This window comes from Lithobates pipiens, unplaced genomic scaffold, assembly GCF_037356315.1.
Source record: "Lithobates pipiens isolate NorthernLeopardFrog02 unplaced genomic scaffold, aLitPip1_a1.2 Scaffold_8, whole genome shotgun sequence".
Classification (NCBI taxonomy): Eukaryota; Metazoa; Chordata; class Amphibia; order Anura; family Ranidae; genus Lithobates; species Lithobates pipiens.
In genome coordinates, this window is record NW_027507903.1 from 449,926,495 (window position 1) to 449,950,047 (window position 23,553).

At 42.8% G+C, this 23,553-nt stretch overlaps 1 protein-coding gene across 3 annotated transcripts in view; it reads left to right on the top strand.

The window, feature by feature from the left end:
* Positions 1-23,553, top strand: part of LARP1 (La ribonucleoprotein 1, translational regulator) — a 101,639-nt gene that overhangs the window by 23,793 nt on the left and 54,293 nt on the right. Inside the window, exon 1 of one of the 3 annotated variants that reach the window (XM_077468378.1) lies at positions 5,665-5,739. The exons of the other annotated variants lie outside the window; for them this stretch is intronic. Coding sequence (XP_077324504.1) covers positions 5,733-5,739 — 7 coding nt within the window. The 5' untranslated portion in view covers positions 5,665-5,732. Of the gene's footprint in view, positions 1-5,664; positions 5,740-23,553 lie in introns of those variants that run through there. 3 annotated transcript variants of the gene reach the window in all.

Here is a 23,553-nt window from a genome sequence, read left to right on the forward strand (position 1 = left end):
AGACACACTCCTAAACCTTGTGGACAGCCTTCCCAGAAGAGTTGAAGCTGGTATAGCTGCAAAGGGTGGGCCAACTCAGTATTGAACCTCACAGACTAAGACGCCATTAAAGTTCTTGTGTGTGTGTGTGTAAAGGCAGGCTCATTACTTTCGGTAGTATAGTGTATGGCCTATATATGCAACAGTCTCTTTAAAGTCCCCAAAATGCCACCTTCCTGCCCATCCACTACCAAGGTAAGCCTCCCTAGGAAGCCTGATTTGAGCTGATGTGGTAATTCAATATAAAGATTTCAGGTAAATATACTTGTTTAAAAAATAAAATCATAGCCACACTAAATACATTTAAAATGGTTTATGTTGGAGAGTAATCTAAAATTCAATTTGAAGCCTAACTTAACCCCCCTGGCGGTATTCCCGAGTCTGGCTCAGGGTGGAGATTTTATGCCAAAAGCGGTAACCCCGAGCCAGACACGGGACCGCATCGCTGAATGCAGGGAGATGTTGCTTGCCATGTCCCCCCCGCTGTACGAGCGAGCCGTGCTCCGCTCGATCTATCACGGAGCCGAGTGCGAGTGTTGCAACGCTCGGGGACGGAGAACGGCGCTAAATTCAAAAAGTGAAACACATTACATACAGTATAATGTAATCTTACAGATTACATTGCTGTATGTAATAATTTCACATCCCCTTTGTCCCTAGTGGTCTGCCCAGTGTCCTGCATGCAGTTTTATATTATAAAAACTGTTCTTTATGCCTGGAAACTGGAGATTGTCCATAGCAACAAAAACTGTCCCTTTACATCACCAGCTAGAAAACAGTGACAATAAATTGGAATCACTCCCAGAATTGAGAGATAGCGATTTGTGGGGAGATCCGTCATCAAATACTGAAAAGTAATGACAGTGACAATTCTGCAACTGAGCAAATTTCAGTGTTTTTGATTACATTATTGAAGAATTTTTATTATTTAATTATTTAGTTTATTATATTATAATTTATGATTTCATTTTTCGAACTTTTATCATACAGGGATGTCTGCTAGACTCTGGTTTGGACAGATTTAAGTGAGTTATTCCTAAGAATTACAGGACTACAATATAAAACGCAAAATAATTGTACTGCTTTCAGCACCTAAAATCTGAAATAATTTGTTGGCGGAAACCAGATCTCCTGGAGGTAACCCATTCGAACTCCAGGCTGATGGTGTCTTTCAAGTTTCAGAGCTGTAAGGCATTCATGCGAACCACATACCCACCCTATGAAATGCATTTTTATGGTGCTCAGCAAGGCAGTGTTAGGCACTTCATTACAACAGACATTAGACGGCAGTCCAGACCAGTGTTTCATTTTGGCAGCAAATTTCAATTCAGTTTTAGTCTTAAATCTAGAATGCCATTTTAGTCCTAGTCCCATTTTAGTCTTCTGCAGTTTTAGATTTAGTCAACTAAATCTCCAGTACATTTTAATAGACTAAAATTAGTTTTAGTGATCTCAAATGTAATGGGTGTAATTAAATTTAATGCATTAACATTTCTCTACAATTTCCAAACTCATTATATATTGTTGGAGTGAAAAATTGAATGTTATTGATGGTATTGAGTAGAGCTGCACGATTCTGGCCAAAATGAGAATCACAATTTTTTTGCTTGTTGTAAAACTATCACAATTCTCTCATGTAAAATCTTTGACATTATACAAAAAAAAAGAAATTGGGCTAACTTTACTGGTTAGTGGTGTGTGTTTGGTTTATTTTTTTTTTTTTTTTTCCCCATTAAAGTAATTTTTTTTCAAAAACAATTCCATTTGAAAGACCGTTGCACAAATACAGTGTGGCATAAAATATTGCAACAACCACCATTTTATTCTCTAGGGTCTCTACTACAAAAAAATAACACACACACACACACACACACACACACACACCCTTACACCTTACACCTTACACCTTACACCTTACACCTTACACTTTTAACCAACAAATGTCAAAAAAAGGTTTAGTGGTTAAACTTTTTTCACTTACACACAGAAGTCTATACCATTAACAAATTGTTACAATGTTTATACTGTATCAGTTCAAATGAACTGATAAATGGTTTGATTCTTGGCAGACTACCCAGTTTTTCTCTTCCTTTCTTTGGCTTCAGAAGAGCAGAGAGGATTCTTTGCATAGAAAGAATTGTGAAGCACTTTAGTCAAGATCAAGTAATGATTCTTTACTATTAATTGTGCAGCTCTAGTATTGAGGTATGAACATGCACTACAGACCATTGTTAATTTTGAAGTCACATTTCAATTTTAGTTTTAGTCTTTTGACTAAAGTGGCAATTTAGTTTTAGTCGTATTTTTGTTATCTCAATTGTTTTTAGTTTTAGACGTATTTTAGTTGACTAAAATAGTGTTCATTTAGTAGACTAAATTAACACTGGTCCAGACATGCAGATTAATGCCTGTGGAAGCACAATGGAGCCAGATAACCTACCCGCATATTTTTGGATTGTGGGAGGAAATCAGAGAAACTGGAAGTAACCTACTTTAACATGGGGAGAGCATACAAACTTCATGCAAAATAAAGTACCAGAGGAAAATAAAGCTCTGAACTAGAGCTGCACAATTATTAAAAAAATTGTCATCTCATTTCAGATCTCTTACAGAGTTTGCAGATTATTTCATATAACAAATGGAGAGACTTATCTGCTCACTCAGCTGTCAAAAGAAAACATTGTGCAGTGATGAAACATTGTAACTAAGGCCCCTTTTGCACTGGGGCAGGAGCGGAGTCGGCGGTGAAGCGGTGCTACTTTTAGTGGCGGTATGCGGCCGCTAGCGGGTGGTTTTAACCCCCGGTAGAGGCGGAAAAAGGGGTTAAAACCGCCTGGGAAGCGCTGCTGCAGCCGCACTGTCCCATTGAGTTCAATGGGAAGGGGCGGTAAATTCACCGCTCCAAAGATTCTGCTAGCAGGACTTTTTTTCACCGTCCTGCTAGCGCACTGCTCCAGTGTGAAAGCCCTCTGGCTTTCACACTGGAGTGAAAGGGACCAGATTTTATTCAGGCGCTACACGGGTGCTATTTTTAGCGCTGTAGCACCTGAAAAACACCCCAGTGTGAAAGGGGCCTAACTCTTCCTCCTTAGATCAAAGGGAAACTTCTGTGTGTAAAGAGAAATCCAGGCAGTCTGTCAAGTTTTTAAACTGTAAATGCAGCAAGTTTAACCACTTAAAGTCTAAATCTTTTTCTGACACTTATTTTAAGTTAAACTCAATATTTTTTGCTAGAAAATTAAAATGTCAATTGCTGCAATATTTTATGTTGCGCTGTATTTGCCCAGCGGTCTTTCAAAAGCAATTTTTTGGGGAAAAAATGCACTTCACTAACCGCATAGTTATCCCAATATTTATTTATTTTTATGTGAAAGATGTTATGCTGCGCGAATCGTGATCTGCTATGCAAAAAAATTGATTCTCATTGTAGCCAGAATCGTGCAGCTCTACTCCAAACTAATCTGGCGACTTACTGCACGTTGACCGTCTTTACTGCTTTTTGATCTGCTGTAGTGCAAATGTGATAGAATCTACAAAGGTGCATGATATTAAAGGGATTATAAACCTTTTTTTATTGAAATAAAGACGTTTATACTTCCCTGCTCTGTGCAGGGGTATTGCAGAGCGTGTCGCCTTACCACCTCTTCTGGGGTCCTCCGCACTCTGCTTCCCTTCTGTGTGTTCCCTCACAGCAAGCTGCTTGCAATGTGGGCTCGCTCCTGAGCCAGGCTTTGTCCATAGACACACAGTGCAGATTGGCCCCACCCTCCCTCTTCACAGTATTTGACTGACAGCAGTAGGGGCCAATGGCTCCTGCTGCTCTGTGCAAAGACTGAGCAGGGAGAGGGGAGAGAAGACCTGCAGCTGTGCACAGCGCTGGATCGATACAGGATTCTAGTAACTGTTGGGGAGAGGGGAACAAGTGGTGAGGGGGGTGTGGTGGGGTTTTTTTTTAATTTTTTTTTTTTTTCCCCCTTTCCTCTCTAATGCAGAAAACGAGAACCAGAATTTAGAACCACTAACTCCTGAATGAAGAACTCTATAATCAAATGGTTAAAATACATAGATGAGTTGCATACATTAAGGCTGTTTTACATGTCAGTGTTGTGTGCTTTTTTTATTTAATTTTTCCCTTTTCACAAGTAATTAAAGAACTCCAGGCAAAACTTGTGCCAGCACTGAATGGGTTTAGTGCTCGTTTTACACAGGGGTACAAGGAAAAGCTATACTTGCCAGATCCTTCAGTCCTCCAGAAAACCACGTTCCCCCCTACATCCAGCGGGGACTGTTTTATGCCGTCCTAATAACCTGAGTCTATCGGAGCGATGATATTAACCGTCCATTCACAAGACAGCGGGGGGTGGGTGGGGTGCTGGAGCGGCAGGCACTGGTCTTGCGTTCGGAAGAGCGATGGGTTAAGTAAATATATCTTCACTCTGCAATGTCCTAGACAAAAGCAAGCAGTCAACCCATGCAGTGGGGACACAGCCCCACTGCATGGGAAATTAAAATTTTGCCTGGAGTTCTTCTTTGAGAATACAGTGGTGTCCCCTCTGTACCCTGAGCCTGCTCACTAGACCATGAAAGAGCAGCAGGAGAGCATAGCATATTCCTTATCTACACATTTAGATTTGGCAGAGAGGATGTTGTGGGGGATACTTCCAGTGTGGACAAGTCTGGTAGAGGTGGTTCTTTGATACTCCACCCCCACCGCTAAACAAAAATGAACTGGAGTTCCACCTTAACTTGTGTTGGTTTCATGTACAGAAAAGAGGAAACCATGCTGGCCTGGCCCAATCTAATTCACACTCGTGATTATTGGCAGACTAAAGGAGCCCCTTCAGATGAGCAATAAGAGCCTGGCAGCTCAGTCGCACATGTAGCAATTACCTGTAAATGATTGGCTTTGGGTTTCCTTTAGTTTTCCATTTGGCCAAGTTGATCTTTTTTTTTTTTAATTAATAAATAAAATAAAATAATAACCCCACCTCCAAACCAGGTGGTGCTTGCTGGGCAAATCAAGGCCCAAAATTAAAACTGTTTAAATTTTGGAAAGAGTAAGGCTGGCCATAGACAGACCAATTGGTTGGAGTTACACTCAAGTGAAAAGGGTGGAGGGGCGCCACTCAAAGCAGCTGCCTTTTTTTATAATAACTCTTCTCGTGTCTGAACTCTGGGCATATTTACACAACTGCGAGTGCTCTTCCTTTTTAGCCCGGCATATTGGCTTTGGCTAGTACCAGAGCGACAGGTTAGACCAGCTAAGTGGGCCGTGGCATGTTGTGGAATGAGTTCATCAATAACCAAAGCTGCAAGGCAGGATCTTGGAGTGCGACTTGGTGGCAGATAAGCTGGTTGTATTACAGCACTAATGTAACGGGTGTAAGCTGCAGTTGCCTCGCTTGGCATCTTCCGGCCTTGGACTTTTGCTCCTAGATGCAGTGAGGCTCCTGAAACCTTGGCATTCAACACTGTCTTTTGCAAGCTTTGAAGCGATGTTTTGCTCAGATTGCTGGAACATGTATTGCAGTGAAGTGAGTTTATTTTCAGTAAGCAGAGGTACATACCAGCTGAGCCAATGGGTGAGGAAGTAATGTGAAGGTGGAGTCTGGGCTGCTCAGCAGCTATGCTCAGCGTCTGTGTGATTCATTACTGAGCTGGAGCCCATTGATGAAGACCCTAAGCAGCCAACCATGCACGGTAAGGTGGGACGTTTCCATCTTTTATAGCTTACTTGGAGTGAAGGATGGATTTATTACAAACCTATTTTTTACTGTTAGCTGCATGAACATTTTGAGGCTCTTCTACACTGGTGTCAAATGTGTGCACAAATGTGTATGCATGCCACCCTTGTAGTTGGTTTGGCTGGTGAGTAATTTGATATTTCTCACCTACAGTATCAATTGAATTGTTTTTCAACCTGATGGATTTTGGGCTTTGCTGTCGCCTTACTGAAGCAATTGGAAAATAAAGAAAATTTTAATCCTGCCACCCAACATGTGGAGAGTCAGGGTTGGTTATTAGGTGCCACAGGGTCTCATTGTTTCAGAGATGGGTCTGCCCTTGCTTTGACACAGTTTTGGTAGTGTTAAAGGGAGTTGCATATACCTAACTGCATTTGTGACCTTGTCTGTCTGATTTGGTGGTGTGCATCTGTAACCCACTAACCAAATTCCTGTGCATTAATGTGGATTTCCCATCTCTCTGCATTTTGTTCTTAACAATCCTCTGCAAACAATTGGCTCCACTTGCGCAGTGACAGTCAAATTCAGACATAGGTCATTGCAACCATCCATTCACCATGATTTGCACCCTAAATGACAGAGCAGAGGTTGTTGCTGAATCCAAAGGGTTCTGTTGAAGGATCTAGTCTGTAAGGTTTCTGCTTCTCATTTCTTATCACGCCTAGGCAATGTGTGCTTCTCCAGCTGTTATCTACAGTTTTAGCTGCTCCTAGTTCATCAGCTAAGCCTATACTACACCATACACTTCCAAGTTTTTTGTGCCATTTTTACATTGTGTTACGATTGCCAGATACCCATGTGTCTGTGCCTACACTACCCAGTGTATTTGCATTTTTCACACCTGCTATGTAACCCATAAGAATGGCCAGGCGTTCCATTGTTGTGACGCAGCATTTAAGTACCCAAAGAGTAGGTAACCTAATTGTGTTGTGGTTTTCTTGCCTGAGATTAAATTTTGGTGCTTTTCATGCCTGGGAACTTGATATTCGTGCATGATTTGTATTGTATGCGTTCCCCGTGTTGGTTCAATCTGAGGATTTTTTTTTTTTGCGGTTTCCTGTATGTGATAAGGTGGGACCCATGTTCTTTAAGGATTTAGCCCTAGTTCACAACAGTGCGGTCTGTAATGCGATTTGACACTCATACCCAATGCAGGCAACAAAGTCACTCATGTCGCTGTGACTCAGGTTACTGCAATTTTATGCAAGGTTGTAGCACTACTCCCCCCCATTTTATGTGTGTGTAATAATTTTTTTCATTGCGACTTGTATAGACTTCTATTAAATGAAGCCACAATGACATCAGTGGTGCAAATCACACTGATCTGTGACTTTGAAATCACACCAAAGTAGGATTTTCCTTAAATGACAAGCAAGGTAGAGTAAATCCATCAAAGTATGGCATTCTAGCAGCTGGAAAGCAGGGTAGTTAATGTGTTACTAAAATGTCATTTAACATTGCGTTTCAAACTTTTCAATAACATAAAAATAAAATTTTATATATATATATATATATATATATATATATATATATATATATATATATATATATATATATATATATATATATATATATATATTCTGCAGTTTTTATAAAAAAAAAATTTGGTGACTGCCATGAAGGTCTATCAAATAAAACTAACATTTTTACACAGCAATAGGTGTGAGCTACTGAAAATCTAGTGGTTTTTTTTTTTTTTCATTACCATCTGTTCCTACTGGGAAGTCTTTCCTTCTCAATTTGTCCTAGTGACCACTCCCATGGCCCGTACGCGTGATCTGAAAATCGGACAAAATATACTGCTTTCAAAGCGATCGCATGATAATCTGTACACAACTTTCAAGATTATGACAGTTAATCTGATATCCAATCGGACAAACGTGAAAATTTTTCCTGTATGTTACCAGATCATCCGATTTTTCATTTAATCGGTACATTTGTCATCGGAAAAAAAAATAGAAATACACTACAACACGACATCACTTCCTCCCTTTTTTTTTTTTTTTTTTTTTTTTTTTTTGTTTCTACAAGAATTGTCACAGCTTTAGTAACATCTCCATTTTCAATATATGACTAGCATGCAGAAAAAAACAAAACAGATCTGTCCAATGTTCAGATCGCGTGTACAGGCTATTAGATTGATGAGAAATCCAAAATTTTACAGTTGGGGTGGAAATCTTCCAATGGTGACACCTGTTCTGATGACTGCCATCCATCTCTCACTTTGGAGATTTTTTTTTTTTTTTTTTTTCACTGTCCTTTGTTTTTCAGGGCAGAAAGTAAAGTGAGAATTGCCTTCACTTTCTGTCTAGGAGATGGAACAGGAAGTGAGCATAAATCTCTACCAAATGAGAGGGAGATCTCCCTCAGACAGTTCCATTGAGATTTTATTCTTATGGGGACAACTGTAAAATGTCGTCTTTTCCATCATTTTTGGTTGCAGTTACCCTGATCACCTGCACAAATAAAGGTCAGGACACAGACATCAACAAGAACTTGACAGTGGTTCTAATACTTCCCCACTCTACCTGAAACGAAAGTTTGTCTATACATGGCAACATTTCATTAGCACTGTTACTGAGCTGCTGTATTGCAGTTTATCCTTTTTTAGGACTACTTTAACGTGACATGCAAATGAAATGCGTTTTTTTTTTTTTTCCATTGTGAACTTGCCATAAAAAGCTTAAAAGTAGCTTGAATGAAGGAAGACAAGATGGCCTTCATGGGAATGATCTGTTGGTGAAAGCCAGGGATTTTTCCAGGCACAAAAATCTCCTAGGACAAACCGTCACAACATGGGACCAACTGTTGCCTGCATTTGATAATGCAGATTGTTGCAATACCGTATAAACGTTCTCCCACCTGAAAAATTGCATAGATTTCCCTCAAACAAGAAACCATCAAGTGTGAGAACAGTGTATCATGCGATCGCTTTGTTGCCTGCATTTGATAATGCAGATTGTTGCAATACCGTATAAACGTTCTCCCACCTGAAAAATTGCATAGATTTCCCTCAAACAAGAAACCATCAAGTGTGAGAACAGTGTATGAGCTGTTTGTTTTGGATTGGCTTGGCACGCGCTGATGATTTCCCTCCCATCCTATGGGGTTTGCTGTTCTTTTCAGCTGGCAGAGGTCGTCGCATGAATCCACAAGCTACACTGAATAGCTTCTCTTGCCAGGGTTCTACCTGCAACCATGACTTATTTAATATTCCCAGTGACATGGATATATGTAAACCACCCGTTTGCTTAATAATCAACATACATTGCATGGTGTTGATCTCACAGCTGTAGAAATGACAGGAAAAAAATACAGCCAATATAAGTTGATGCTTTAGGGTAAATTAAGGGGTGTTTTGTTTTCTCCTCACTTAGCAATTACCCTAAAAAGCTTTTTTTTTTTTTTTTTTCAATGAACACAAGGAATCCTCTGATTGGAGTCCCCGCTGCACTTTGTGAATGGCAGCCATGCTGAGCCAACCAACCCCTTGTGTTCACTCTTCACAAGGGCATCCACTCACCACAGGACCTGGAGGACTACTGCACTTGCTGTAGTAGCTGCAACTACTACAGTGATTTGCAGCTTACACAACCATCCCACAGGTGTGGATAATGTGTACTTATGTTGGTGTAAGCTGGACCAATGTAATGCAAAAAAAATAAAAAATTCAAAGTTTTAAAGGCTGTTTTTTTTTTTTTTTTTCTTCATGCATACTATAAATGAAGGTAAAAACAAAACACTGTGCAGCACCCATCTCACCCTAAGCTGAGCTTCGCCCTGGTCTCTCATTCCTCATTGGCTGAGACAGCAGTGGGGGCCAGTGAGCCAATGAGAGAGCGGAGGTGGGGCCGAGCCACTGCTGTGTCTTATGGATGCATAGAGCAGGGCTCGGATGTAAGCAGGCACTAGCGGGCACCTGAAAAGAGGATCAGGGCTGCTCTGTGAAAAACCACTGCACAGGGCAGGTAAGTATAATGAACCTTTAATGTCACTTTAAAGTAAGATTCTTTGCTATTTTAATGCCCAGTCCCAGGAATTAGACAATCTCCCCACTGCAGTGGATGGTATAATGCTAGTTAGGAATGGGGAAATGTGATTGAAACCTTTTTAAATACACCAAGGGGTTGAATAGGGTTCTGGAGAGCAGTATTGTCAAGATGAAGTGACTTTCAAGAACATGGGGACCTGACCTCAATTTAGCGGGAAGAAAGTTCAAAATGATTCTTGGAAAGTATTTTACCAAAATAGTAGTTGATGCTTGGAATAGACTTCCAGCAGAGGTAGTCAGTCAACCGTAAGTGGATTCAAACATTCTTTGGCCAAACATGGTTCTATACTCGGACAGACAAAAAGTTAAGTGTTTGAAAATGTCCTGGGTCCAGCATCGGTGAGAATAAACATGGCTTCAGTGTTGGTGGTCAGGAGGAGGAGTACTATCATTGGCATTAGTGGGTGGAATAGTGCCTCCTCATAGCTATTAGTGGGAGGAATAGTTCATCCTCATTGTTAACAATGGGGGGGGGGGGGTAAGCAGTGCCCCATTGTTGGTATCATTGGGAGGAAAAGTGCCCCAAGAGCCTTGGGCCGCAGTTTGAAGACTGCTGCTGAAATGCATGCTTTTAAATACTAAAGTTTACATCTGACCTGCCTTGCCTGCAGGATCTCAATAGGACCTGCTGTTTTCAGCCTCAGTGGTATCATCCCCAGCGCACCCACTGAAATAAGTGCAAATCACGAAGAAAATGTTTTTTGCGGGGGGGGGGGGGGGGGAGAATGTGTGCAGATCTGTTTTAAACCATTCTGCAACTCAAAAGCTCAACTACGCAAGCCCTAAAATGTATTTAAAGGGAGGGATAAAATAGGGGAGACACAAGAGGAAGTGAGAGGAAATCCTTCCAAAGTGAGGTGTAGTGTCCTCTTGAATACCAGAACAGGTGTTCCTATATGGAATGAGGGAAGAGTTAGGACCTCTGCTGTATTGCTCCCCTCAGTTTGTCCTGGTGATTGCTCTCTGGGGCAGGAAGAGGGGAAAACAACCGCAATACAACAAGAGCACATAAGATAAGTACCTGATAGAGGTGCTATTCCTTTCCCACTATGCTGAAAGTCTTTTGTTGACCCTTTTTAAGGCGGTTTGACCGAAGGACCACCACTGGGATGGGACACAACTTGACTGAGGCTCTGGCTCCCCATGATGATCTTGGGGTATCTTTTCTTCTGGTTGAATGGCGGGAGGCTGTTCAGACAAATTTCTTAAGGAAGTGTTGGGGGGGGTGGGGGTGGAGATTCCCGTTTATCATAGCATCCGATTTTTGTTTGGTATGGCATTTGTCCTATACAAAGAGAATGAGCAAGTCAATGCATGACTGGAAACAAAGTATTGACCATAGCTACATACATAAGTTGTCCGATGTTCAAGAATTTTCATACTATTTTAGGCCTTTTTGTTTTCAATGGGGGAGAAAAATGCAAACAATCATTCAACTGATTTTCTAATTGTGTACTAGGCTTTTATTTATTTTTTTTCCCCCACCATAATGCATTCTATGAAAAGGTTGAGAGCTGGGAACAATACCGGCTAGGAAGTCAGCAGGGGTAGAGAACACAAGACATCAGCTCAAGATTATGGCAGGATCAAAAGGGGTGTGTGTTTTTTTTTTTTTTTTTTTTGTCCGTCCCCCCTTCCTCAAACAAAACTCTTTCAATTGTACAGAGCAGAAGGCAGTCAATGAGATGTTAGGCTTTACATATACATTTAAGATTTTGTGACACAAATGCACAGATGGCCCTAGCAGGAATACAAGTCGGCTGACTTCACTGGCCGCTTTCAGCTTTTCATAGTGTTGAAGCTGCTGACATAGCATTAATAACCAGGCGATTGTCATGTTTTTTTGTTCTCCCCCATGTGCAGGCCCACATTTTCAGCTGCATATCCCAGCTTCTTGCTTCCCAATCATGCTGGGACTTGTAGTTAGCCATTTGCAGAGTTGCCAGCTGGCAGCCCATATGGTTGTGTAGAATCGCCTGCACTTTTAGAATTGCTTCCAAAGAACCTGAGTCTGGTAACTGCTTTGTCACCTGCAGCTGCCTGTTCTCTCCAAAGGCTCGTTGTTTACCCTGTTACTGTTTGTAGGCAACCCGTTTTCACTGGAGCACTGTGTATTGGGGGCAGGGCATTATCTGTACCATGAAGTTTTAATCTCTTCTTACATGTAGCTTATATGTTGATCAAAGTCACAGCGTGAAAGCGTCCACTCAGGGGAAAAAAAATCTCGCTGCACAGAGAAAGCTTGTGTTGATTCAGGTGGCAGTTTTCAGGGTCACCCGCCTTGTGTAAGAAGTGGTCATTTTTCCAGCTACCTTTTTTAAAATAGCTTTTCCTTGGAGAGTTGTGTTTTTTTTTTTTTTTTTTTTTTTTTTTTATCTGCAGCGACCAATGTACTTGAGACACGTCCGTTAATATATCGGTGACTCACCTCAGTGGCTGCCTGTACCCAGGTGTGTGCCAGGACAAAAGGACACAGCATGTGGAACGCTGCTTTGTGGTGTGAATAAGTCTTAATGCGCACAAAGAATGCATTAGAACACATCTTACAGTAACGCATGACAATGCACTGTATATGCATGTGGTGCATAGCTATTCATTGTGGCACCCCAAGGCACACGTCCATTTTAACTCGATAAACCGGAACACATGGTTGTATGTTGCAGTGCACAGCATAATAAAAGTAGAGCAGATCCTGTTTTTTTCCCATGCACTTAAGGCCCCTTTCATACCAGGCATACTGCATTGCAATGAGCAGATCCCCCGCTGAGCAGAGCGGGCAGATGACAAGTTCATGTCTGCTCAGTTCTTGCAGAGTGGACATGGACAGAGCCCGCTCTGCTCTATGGGCAACTGGGTGTAAACTGATTCCACTGTCCATTTGCACCCAATTACCTCTGATCCAAGCTGCCTACACAGAACGTATCTCCTCCCAATTGTGTTTAGTGAACCAGATCAGTTTGGAGGTAGGTGGGACACAAGTCCTTTTACATCTGCTGGCCCATAGGTATGAATAAACTGTCCGATCAGGGTGGCCTGAAAAACTGATAGGACCTGAACAGTCATGTGAACGGGGCCTTAAATTTTTGCAGATCAGTTGTGTGATTAAAGTGATTGTGCAGTGGCACCAAACTTGCTCTTCTGCGGTCCCCTGGCGGCTCCTCCCCCACGCTTGATAACCCCCTCGGAGAAGCGCTTGCCTGAGGGGGTTACCTTGTGGGCGAGCTCCCGAGTTCAGCATCCATAGAGACCGAATGCAGGACTCTGCACCGCCCCCCCAGAGCTTGCTTCATTGGATTTGATTGCCAGTAGCAGGAGCCAATGGCTGCGCTGCTATTTATCTAATAAAGAGCTGAGAACCCCAGGCAGAGAGACATAGCGCCCCTGTCAGGTCAAGTTCGAGTGCTCAAGTAAGTAAAACGGGGGACAAGGGGGCCGGTCAGTGTTTTTTCACCTTAATGCATATGATGCATTAAGGTTGAAAAGCGCAAAGGTTTACAACCCCTTTTTTAATGTCCAGGGAATGGTCAAATGAAAAGAAATAAGTCGTGGAGCAGAGAACCTGTTTTAAGATGCCTTAGCTTGAAGCTGTCATTCTGACTCTTGGCTGCATGCTGTCTCTGGGGTAGTGATGTCACTCAGTGAAAGTGAGTAGGTTCACTGCTGTAAAAATGCTGTTTGATTTGTCGTTCAGTTGATTTCCATCTGAGGCATCACACGCGGGTTATCTTGTGAACTATACAAATTAAAACCAACCTTTCAAGACCAAATACAATCAGTGATAACTTTAGGATAGAAGGCACCACATGCTACATGCATTTGTCTTCTCAAAATTCTGCTCTAGCTCTTCTGGGAACACCAGTACCTAGGGTACACCATACATGACATTCCTTAATCTGGGCATCCATTTGTCTTTAAAGGAGGCATCCCTTGCTACTTTTGGGTATCTTTCATATCTGCATGCAGGTGTTTGCTTATAAAAATAAAATAAAAAAAATGTGCAGAGCCCTGCTACGATCCTGGAGCTGTCCCAATAAATCAGTGACAGCAGCTGATGGGCAAATTGTTAAGTTGCTGTGTGCTTGGTAGTGGCATATTGAGAGAGGTGCCATTTTGAAGTGGACCTTTCATGAGGGAAAAAATGGTGAACTGCAATTGCTTACCACCTCAAAATTCTAGTTGATTCCAAGACCATTTGAGTCATCAACCCTTAAGATGTATGCTGATCATAGAACACCTTATTTGCATACTTGTGAGTTTCTAATTCAAAGTATTACTAAACTCAGGACTATAGTACTATAGTAAATATAAACGACTAAATACCTTTTATCTCATCAGCAGTATATAGCAGTCTTGTGCCTGTTTTAAAGCTTGTAGGCAGAGTTTTCATACTGCACTGGCTGCCTTATCGGGATGTAGGACCCCTGACCCTCTGTCTAGACAGTGCTGATTGGCCCTGTGCTGATCGGCCCTGTGCTGATCACTTGCACTCTAGTTAAGAAACAAAACTCTCTAGCAATACACCAAACTGAGCATGTGTATCCTGACTCCACTGTCTAATTCGGACATGTTTTGGAGTCAATGGAAGAGGATCTGTGCATACATGATCAAACAGTCTTTTCTCTTTTGTTCGACAGACGCAGTGCCTCCCATAATCTTGACCATTGTGGTATATCGCCTCTGCAGGCGTAGGCAGAACAAAAAACACCTGGCTAGGCCCATAGGCTGCTGTCAGTATATAACCTCCTCCCTGCTCTAGGTATTCAGTTTTTATTTATTTATAGTCAGGACCTAGCTCTTCTTTGGATCTTTTGGTTATCGTACATCAGCCACAGTGGTTACTGGGTTATAGGCCACCTTCAGGTGATGAACACTGGCACACCCTAAATTAAAAAGTGCACTCCCTATATAACCCCTCCCACTAGTGAGAGTACCTCCAGTGCTTGTTTGTTTTTTGCCAGTTTCCTAAGGTGTTGGTCACGAGTGAAGATGTGCTGAGCTCCACTGGAGCTAGCCATGCAGACTGGATCCATTCAAAGTGACTTTTTGGCCGAATTGAATGGTACCTGGGCCTCGTATCAGAAGAAATTAGGTTTTGCCTGTAAATGCTTCTTTTAGAGAGCTGGACCCCGGGATCCAGTACTTTTTGGTAGTAAGGCCATAAAGTTTTACTGGCGGAGGTGCTATTGCAGGTCCAGGATTGTGGGTTTCCTCGACGAAAGCCTTATGAAAGGGCACCCCCGCTTGCTCGAGTGGAAGGAAGGCTGCTACAGTTTTCAAGGGTCTGGCAGGAACAATGTCAGAGATCCAGTGAAAAGTCTGTCTGTAGCTTTTGGATCCTCTCTTGTCTGAGTGATATCAGTGGTCCCCTTGGTAGAGCAAGGATTAGGGTTTTATTCAAACCTCATTTATTTTTTTATGGTTCCAAAACCGTATAGGGAAGTGGAGACCCATTTTAGATCTCGATCTAAACCAGTTTTTGAATAGCCGTTCTTTTCGCATGGAGTCAATTTGATCAGTAGTCTCCATCCTGCAAAGGGGAAAACTTCTGGTGTCAATTGACATCAAGGATGCTTTTTTTTCCCCAAGAACTTTGTTTCTGTGGAAGAAAGGTTACTACATTTGCCTTTTGGGCGCAGTGTACTGCAGGTTGCAATAGGAGTCCTCTAGTCTCTTGGTGCCCTACTTTGTGTCTCCCTCCCTTCAGTTGGCATTGCTATGGGCATCCCACATAGTAACTACTATGGCTCTGTGTCCTGTGATGTACAATAAGAAAATAGGGGTGTTTTTTTTTTTTTTTTTCTTACCTGTAAAATCCTCTTTTTTAAAATACATCACGGGACAGAGTCCCTCCATTCTTGGTATACACTTGTATTGCTTTGCTACAAAACTGAGGTATTCCCCCCCCCCCCCCCCAGTGGGAGGGATTATATAGGGAGTGCACTTTTTGTCTTGGGGCATGCCAGTGTCGATCACCTGAAGGTGGACTATAACCTGCATACTAACTACTATGGCTCTGTGTCCCATGATATACTCCCAAAGAAAAGGATTTTACAGGTAAGTTGTTATAAAAATCCTCTCCTGGAAGATCTTCAATCAACGGCTGGACGGCGGACTGCATAATCTAGATCCAGTGGTCTTCCCAGTCCAGCCAGCTAGCCCATGCAGACCGCAGCAACGTGCTAGGTCGGCCTCGACAGCCTCAACGAAGGCTGGACCGCAAGTAAAACGTCTCGCATATGAAGCTTTTGTGCCAGGGTCTGGGTAGTGAGCAGGTTCCCGCTGCTTATGTTGATTTAGCGGACCAGTTGGTCCATGGGCTACAGTATATTTGTGATGCAGCTCATGTGCTGTCCAAGCTTTCTATTTCAGTGGTGGTGATTAGATGTGTGCTGTGGCTTAAGAATTGGTTGGCAGACCAAGCCTTTAAAAAAAAAAAAGCTCTCATTGATCTGCCCTTTCTAGGCAGCTGCCTGTTTGGGGCTACCCTGGATGACATTAAGGGTGTCCGAGGGGGAAAGAGTACCTTCCTGCCTCAATCTAGGAAAGGGAAGGAGCCTTGTCGCAGACAGGGGGCCTTCCTTCTCAGGCCATAAATTCTTCTGGGCTCCCGGGACTGCAGATAAAGGAAACGGCTTCTTCCCTGAGAAGTTCCAAGCACTGGTAAGCCTAGAGCAGGCTTCTTGGATCCACTGACGAGACTCCTTCAGCATGAAGGTCTGCTCTCACCCATTGCTGGGGTGGGGGGGGACATCTTTGCTGGTTTCCAGATTCATGGACCACCTCCGTAAGCATCAAGGGGGTCCACGAATTTAACCTTTTTTGGGGTACCAAAGAAGAGGGACAGAATTTGTCCACTTCGGGTGGCCCTGTGTCTCCTTGTGTGGGTATAATTCCTGTAAAGGTTTGGGTGATGTCTGAACTACCCAAGGTCCCTTTCGAGCCCTGTCCATGAAATTGGGCTATCTGGGTCTGACTCTGGAGTGAATGCTGACCAGGTTAGTAGTTTTTCTTCTCAAACGTCAGCCCCTTCAGCAGGTTCAGTTCACCAGGAAGTAACTGGCTTGTGGCAATATCGCAAGTTCCTCTGGTAGATGCCGCAGTCATCCTAGTGCCTCTGCGGGCCAACGCCTTCCTCTTCTGCGGTGCCTACCGAGGGTGAAAGTCTTCTGGTGGCTGTAAACGTCCCTTGGAAGCTACTTCTAAAAGACCAGTTGTACCAAGGGCTGAGCTTCCATCCTGCTTTACAGTAACTGGTTTTAATGGCCTAGCCATTGAAAGCCAGATACTGAGAGAGGGGTCTGTCAGGATCAGTGATCACTACTATGAAGTCAACTTCTAGTAAGATATATATGCTGTACCATCGTACGTGGAAAGCATAGATTTCTTGGTGTGAGTCGATTGGTGTTCATCCTCGATCCTTTTCTGTGGCTCGGATCTTGGCTTTTCTTCAACAGGGCGTTGAGCAGAAGTTGGCTTTGAGCACCATCAAAGGCCAGGTGTCTGACTTGGCAGTCTTCTTTCACTGACCCCTAGGCACTCACAAATAAAAAAAAAAGTGTGTATCTTCATTCAAGGAGTCCAGCATGTGGCTCTGCCTGTGCGGTCTCTTTTGCCTCCATGGGAATTAAACTTGGTGCTATCTGTTCTCCAGAAACCACTATTTGAGAATATTTGGGAGATTCCCTTATCTATGTTGTCCCAGAAGGTGGCATTCCTGGTGGCTATTACCTTGGCCCGCAGGGTTTTGGAGTTGGCGGTATTATCCTGTTTGTCCCTATTTTCCCTATTTAGTATGCCATAGGGATAAAGTAGTTCTTCGTCTGTCTTTTCTGCGCAAGTTTGTCTCTTCATTCAATTTGAATGAGGACATTATTGCTGTCCACGTGTCCCAAGCCGGCTCATCCCAAGGAATTTGCTTTGCATACCTTGGATGTGGTTCATGCGATTCAGGGTGTAGCTCGCAGGCACTAAGTCCTTCCGGAGGTCAGACCACCCCCCCCCCCCCCTTTATTTTTTTTAACACTGGGACAAAAATGGCTGGGCACTTCAGCTACTATTTTCAGATGGATCCGACAGACTGAGACTCAGGCCTATTCTATTAAGGGTCGGATTCCTCCTTTCCCTGTCACGGTGCATTCTATGCTGGCGCTTGGTACATCTTGGGCTTTCCGTCATCGAGCGTCAATATCACAATTTTGCAAGGCTGCCACTTGGTCGTCAGTGCATACCTTCACTAAGTTGTATAAAGTAGATGTTTTGGCATCTGTGGATGCTTCTTTTGGCTGCAAGGTTTTGCAGGCTATTTTAAAAGTGGGGTTCCCTCTTGAGGGTTTTTTTTTTTTTCAGATGGGGCTCCTGTGACCTGGTTAGAACTCTTGTGGTTAGCCTTGGGTTATTTTGCCCACTCCTCATTTTTCTTTGGCACTGCTTTTGGACATCCCAATGGTCAAGATTAAGGAGACACTGTCCGAACGAAAGAAAATGGGATTTTTGTACTCGCTGTAAAATCCATTTCTCTGAGTTTGACAGACACAGCAACCCCCCCGCCCAATGGAGTTTTTGATAATTCTTACTGCTTGCTACTAAACTGCCTAGAGCAGGGAGGGGGTTGTATACTGAGGACAGCCCATAGGCGTAGCCAGGTGTGTGTTTTTTTTTTTTCTGCCTAGTCCTACTCCTGTAGAGGCAATATAACCCAATGGTCAAGATTAAAGAGGTGCTCTGTCCGTCAAACTCGGAGAAATGGATTTTACTGTCAGTACGAAAATCCAATTTTTACACCATTCAAAGGATTAACCCCTTAGGTTCCACAGTGAGTATAACAAGCATAATTTACTGCATATACAGACTTATTTTACTGTTGTGGGTTTAGTAACACTTTTGGGCATAATTAGGGGGTGCCGAAATTACTTGATGCATCAGATATGGGTGTCCCCGATGCATCGATGCATACGGACCAGAAAATCGATTGCGAGTAACGTCATAACAACTTGCCCTGCCACTCCCAGGAAAGCCTTTCGAGCATATTTTTTAAAAAGACTTTTATATTAAAAAAAAAGTTGAGTTACATTGAATGATGTGCCCCACTGTATGTGCTTTTTAAAAATGTGTCATTTCATACCGAATTTCACAGTAAATGCATCCCAATCATGTGCCGTGCCTGGCCCACCTCTCACGTCTCTCGAGTCTTTACGTCAGCGGGGAATTCTTAGCCAGGCCTGCCTCTCTTCTGATATAACTATAGTCAGCGGGCGGGGCAGAGAATTCCCCGCTGACGTCAGGACTCAAGACGAGAGAGGCGGGCACGGCATATGATCGGGATGTATTTACTGTGAAATGCGGTATGAAGCACCCCCCCCAAAAAAAATGTTGAGCACCAGCCGCCACTGGTCAGCACAGAGATGGTACAGGAAACTTCACAGGGCTGTTTGTAAGCTGTGGATTGTTATCCCACCTGACCTCCCAGCAGCCGTGTGTGAATGTCTATCTTGTAGTGCACTTTAAGGGAGTGAGGTTATTTTTAATTCAAAGCGGAGTTCCAGTCAATTTTTTGTTAAGTCAGCAACTAAAAAAATGTGTAACTTCTGACTTTTAATAAAGCGGAAGTGGGAGCTCGTCGGTAATGCATCGCGGAATATATATAATTTTTATTTTTTTTCTCATTCAGTGGGTTGTTTTGGAGGGACAGTAGAGAATTTCCTATGTTTACTGTCCCATCTTACTGTTGTCACAGATTTAAATCCAACTCTAGATACAAAACCTTTCATTTAAACATACTCTTTAATAGCCACAAAAGATTACCATATACAAGTTTCGGTGAGCTCCTTGTGCTGTATGTAGCCTGAGCAGAGTTGTGCGAGGGACACCCTGCAGGCTGCCTACAAAAATCTACAATTGGGGACTGGATATGAGACCAGTCTTTGTACAGGAAGCTAATGTATGACCAAAGCTTCATGCTGGATTTCTGCGCACAACACTCAGCAATAAGATACAAGAAAGAATACACTTGCCTCTTGTATGTATTCAGTATTTTCTTATCCCAAAGTTCAGCTATAAGGTATGTCGTTTTCCTTCTAGGTATGCAGCATCCTTGAAGTGAGATTTGTTTACCAGTGATTGGAAGGAGTGGGACTAAGGGCCGGTTCACACTGGGGGCGATGCGAGGCGACACGACTTGCCTCGCCGCGACCTCAGCGGCGACTTGAAAATGACTTCTGTATAGAAGTCAATGCAAGTCGCCCCGAGGTCGCCCAAAAGTAGTACAGGAACCTTTTTTCTAAGACGGAGCGACTCGAGTCGCTCCTCTTAGAACGGTTCCATTGTACAGAACGGGGGCGACTTGTCAGGTCGCGGCACGGCAAGTCGTGTCGCCCCCCCTGTGTGAACCGGCCCTAAGGGAGTCTTATTCTATCAAAGCTTAGACACAACTTTTATGTCGTTTTAAAAAAGTTTTTGCAAATGTAATTTCTTATTTTTGGTCTATCGTCCCTTATAAGTCCTCAGCAGGCACTTTTATTCAGTTATACTTTTCTCATGGCTTGTTCCTGGCCGGTTATCCTACCTTTTTAGCTGCAGGGCACACAATACAAATACTAACTCAGCATGTATAGGATCACATGTCCTCATCCTGCTTTGTCTCCTGCCTCTCCCAAACTGGATTTTTTTTTATATGCAAATGAATCCAACCCCTTGTTTCCTGCATTTGTCTCCCCCCCCCCCCCCCCCCCTCAGCACTGGGAACCATGTTCCTTGCAATTGGCAGCATCTTTCGTGTTGCATTTTATCTCCTCTTCAGTCATTGTCATTTATGGAGTTAATTCTTTTAGTATCTGCAGCGCTATTCCCTGACATGCTTATCATGTGCTCAGCAGCTTCCAGCCCTTTTCAGTGCTGCAAACCACCCCCACCCCCCAGCTATGTGTGCTCCTGACACACCCCTGGCACTGTCAAACGCTGTGGATTATTGTCTGCAGGCCACGTCACTTTACAAGCTTGTCCCATATGTTGCCATGAAGGACACCTTATCGCTCATTGGCTGCCTGTGGGTTTTTTTTTTTTTAATGCTGTAGGCTGCTAATACCCTGAGCTTTATTCAGAGCTTAAAGGACCACTAAAGTGAACAACATTCTATACTAGTAACTGTATGGATATTTAGTATGAGGTGTGTTTTTTGTTTTTTTATCATGGCTTTATTTTTCTCAACATTTACATGCAGACCAAGTTAGAAGCAGATGGATAGAGGGGTTGGTACAGACCATACCATCGCCAGGATGCTTATAAGAATTTGCTTTTATTCATTTGGTTTAAAGTTATTGTCTGAAAGAAAACTTGGTATAATCCAATGTTGCTTTGGGGCAGTGTTTCTCAAATCCAGTCCTCAGGCCCCCCCCAACAACAGGTCATGTTTTCAGGATTTCCCTCAGATGAAACGGCTGTGGTAATTGCTAAGGCAGTGAACTGATCAAATCGCCTGTGAAAAATGGAAAACCTGAAAACATGATCTCTTGGGGGGGGGGACTGAGGACTGGATTTGAGAAACACTTCTTTGGGGTAACATACCATTTTGCTACTGCTTACCTGGTCTCGCACTTATTCTCTTGTATCTGAGCCAACTTTCTCTTCCTGGATCTTGAAGCCTGACCCCCAATAATAGGCCATGACACGTGACAGTAGCGTATCCCAAGGCCTCCTGCAATGTGTTATGTGGTTTCTCAGGAGGCTGAGCAAATGGGGACATTGTCACCTAGGCAAGTCTCCTGGAAGTGCATGGAGGGTTCCCAGAAAAAAACAAAATGAGTGATTGTGGGAGAGGAACGTGTCAGAGTGAAATGATGGAAAGTGGGTGAGGAGGGTGAAAGTCTGCTTTTAAAGCCCAAGTTTATTAAATAAAATGTGTACATGTTGTCCTAAGGCTAAAAAACTAGACCGCATTAGCTATTTATATTGTCATGGAAATTGCCAAAACCTAGCTGCACCAAACAACTTTTTGTCAAAGTAAACTTTCACTCCAAAAATGTTTCCTTATGTTTATGTATTACAGTAAAGCCTTGGCTTGCAAGCATAATTCATTCTGGAAACATGCTTGTAATCTAAAGTACTTCCATATCAAAACGAATTTCCCCATAAGAAATAATGGAAACTCAGATGATTTGTTCCACAATTGATTATTCATAAGTCCTTCTGTTATTAGTCCATATAAAAAGATGATAGCAATGTGATAAGTTGTGTAACCATAAAATGTCCATCCAGAAATGGCAGCCTCCACAAGGGCAATCAAAGCAAAATCTAGCAGGAGCTACATAGCATAAGAGGGGCTTCTAAGTGCAGCAATATGGATCTCACTGCTGTCGACCTGCAATCGTGACCAGGAAGACTACCCTGCAGTGGAGCGTGGCGTAGATGGCGGTACGGCGGATGGTCTATGTGGACAGCTTTACCTCTGATGCCTGCATACTTGGATGTGCCTGTTTTTTAATCAACCATGTGAGTTGCTAAATGTTGTACCTTCATTAACTACCTCAATACAAAGCCAATTTTCAGCTTTCAGTGCTGTCGCTGTTTAAATGACGCGGTCATGCAACACTGTACCCAAATTAAATTTTTTATCATTGGAGCTTTATTTTGGTGGTATCTATTCACAAATCAGTTTATTTTTTTGCAATCTAAGTGAAAAAAAAAGAGTGGAAATTAAAAAAAAAAAACCTATTTTTTACTTCCTGTTTTAAAAGAAATCCAATAAAATCAAATTTTGTCATACATTTAAGACAAAGTATTCTGCTACATGTCTTTGGTAAAAAAAAATCCTGTGTATAATAATTTGGTTTGTGTGATCATGGACATATGTATGCAGATGATCATGGACATGTGTGCAGACTATCATTGGGACATATGTTTTTACTGTTACATATGTGGGCTGTGTTTTGGGGGCATTATTATTCTACACTGTGGGGACACTGGGCCAGTGATCAGTGTGTAAAAAGCTGTAAAAAAAAAAACACAGCTCATACCCCTCTCCTCACTGACAACTTTAATTTCAGTAAAACAATTGATTGCGAGTAACTTGGTCTGTGAGTGTTTTACAGGACGAGCAAATTTTTTAAAATAAATTTTAACTTGATAAGTGATGTCTTGATACGTGTAGCGTCACATCACAACTTTGTATAAAAGGGAGGAGAGGAACCTCTAAGTGTAGCAATATGGTTGCATTTTAGAAGGTACAACCTTTTTAGATGTGCCTGTTTTAACCAACCATGTGAGTTACTAAGTATGCAGGCATCCGGGGTAAAGCTGTCCACATAGACCGTCCTCCACACCTCCATCAACGTCTTCTGTGCGGATGGTCTATATGGACAGCTTTACCTCGGTTTGCATACTTGGATGTGCCTTTCTTTGTTTTGTTTTTTGTTCTTGATCTGCCATGTGAGTTGCTAAATGTTCCTTCATTAAAGGGTAAGTTCACCTTTTACAGAAAAATCTGTAAGGTGAACTTGCACAAGTCCCTCTCCTCACCCCCGCCTCGCTGACCTAGACTATGACAGTCTCCTGTTCTGAGCCCCAGTATATTCTCGTCAGGAGTCCAGGGCTTAGAACTTGCAAATCCCCCCCCCCCCCCCCCCCCCCAGCTGACAGGAAGGGCTGTGCGGCTTCTGATTTGGGGATCATGTGGTGGTGCTGACCGGGAGGTTGCTGCGTTCCAGGTCAGTGGGATCCAGGAGAGGA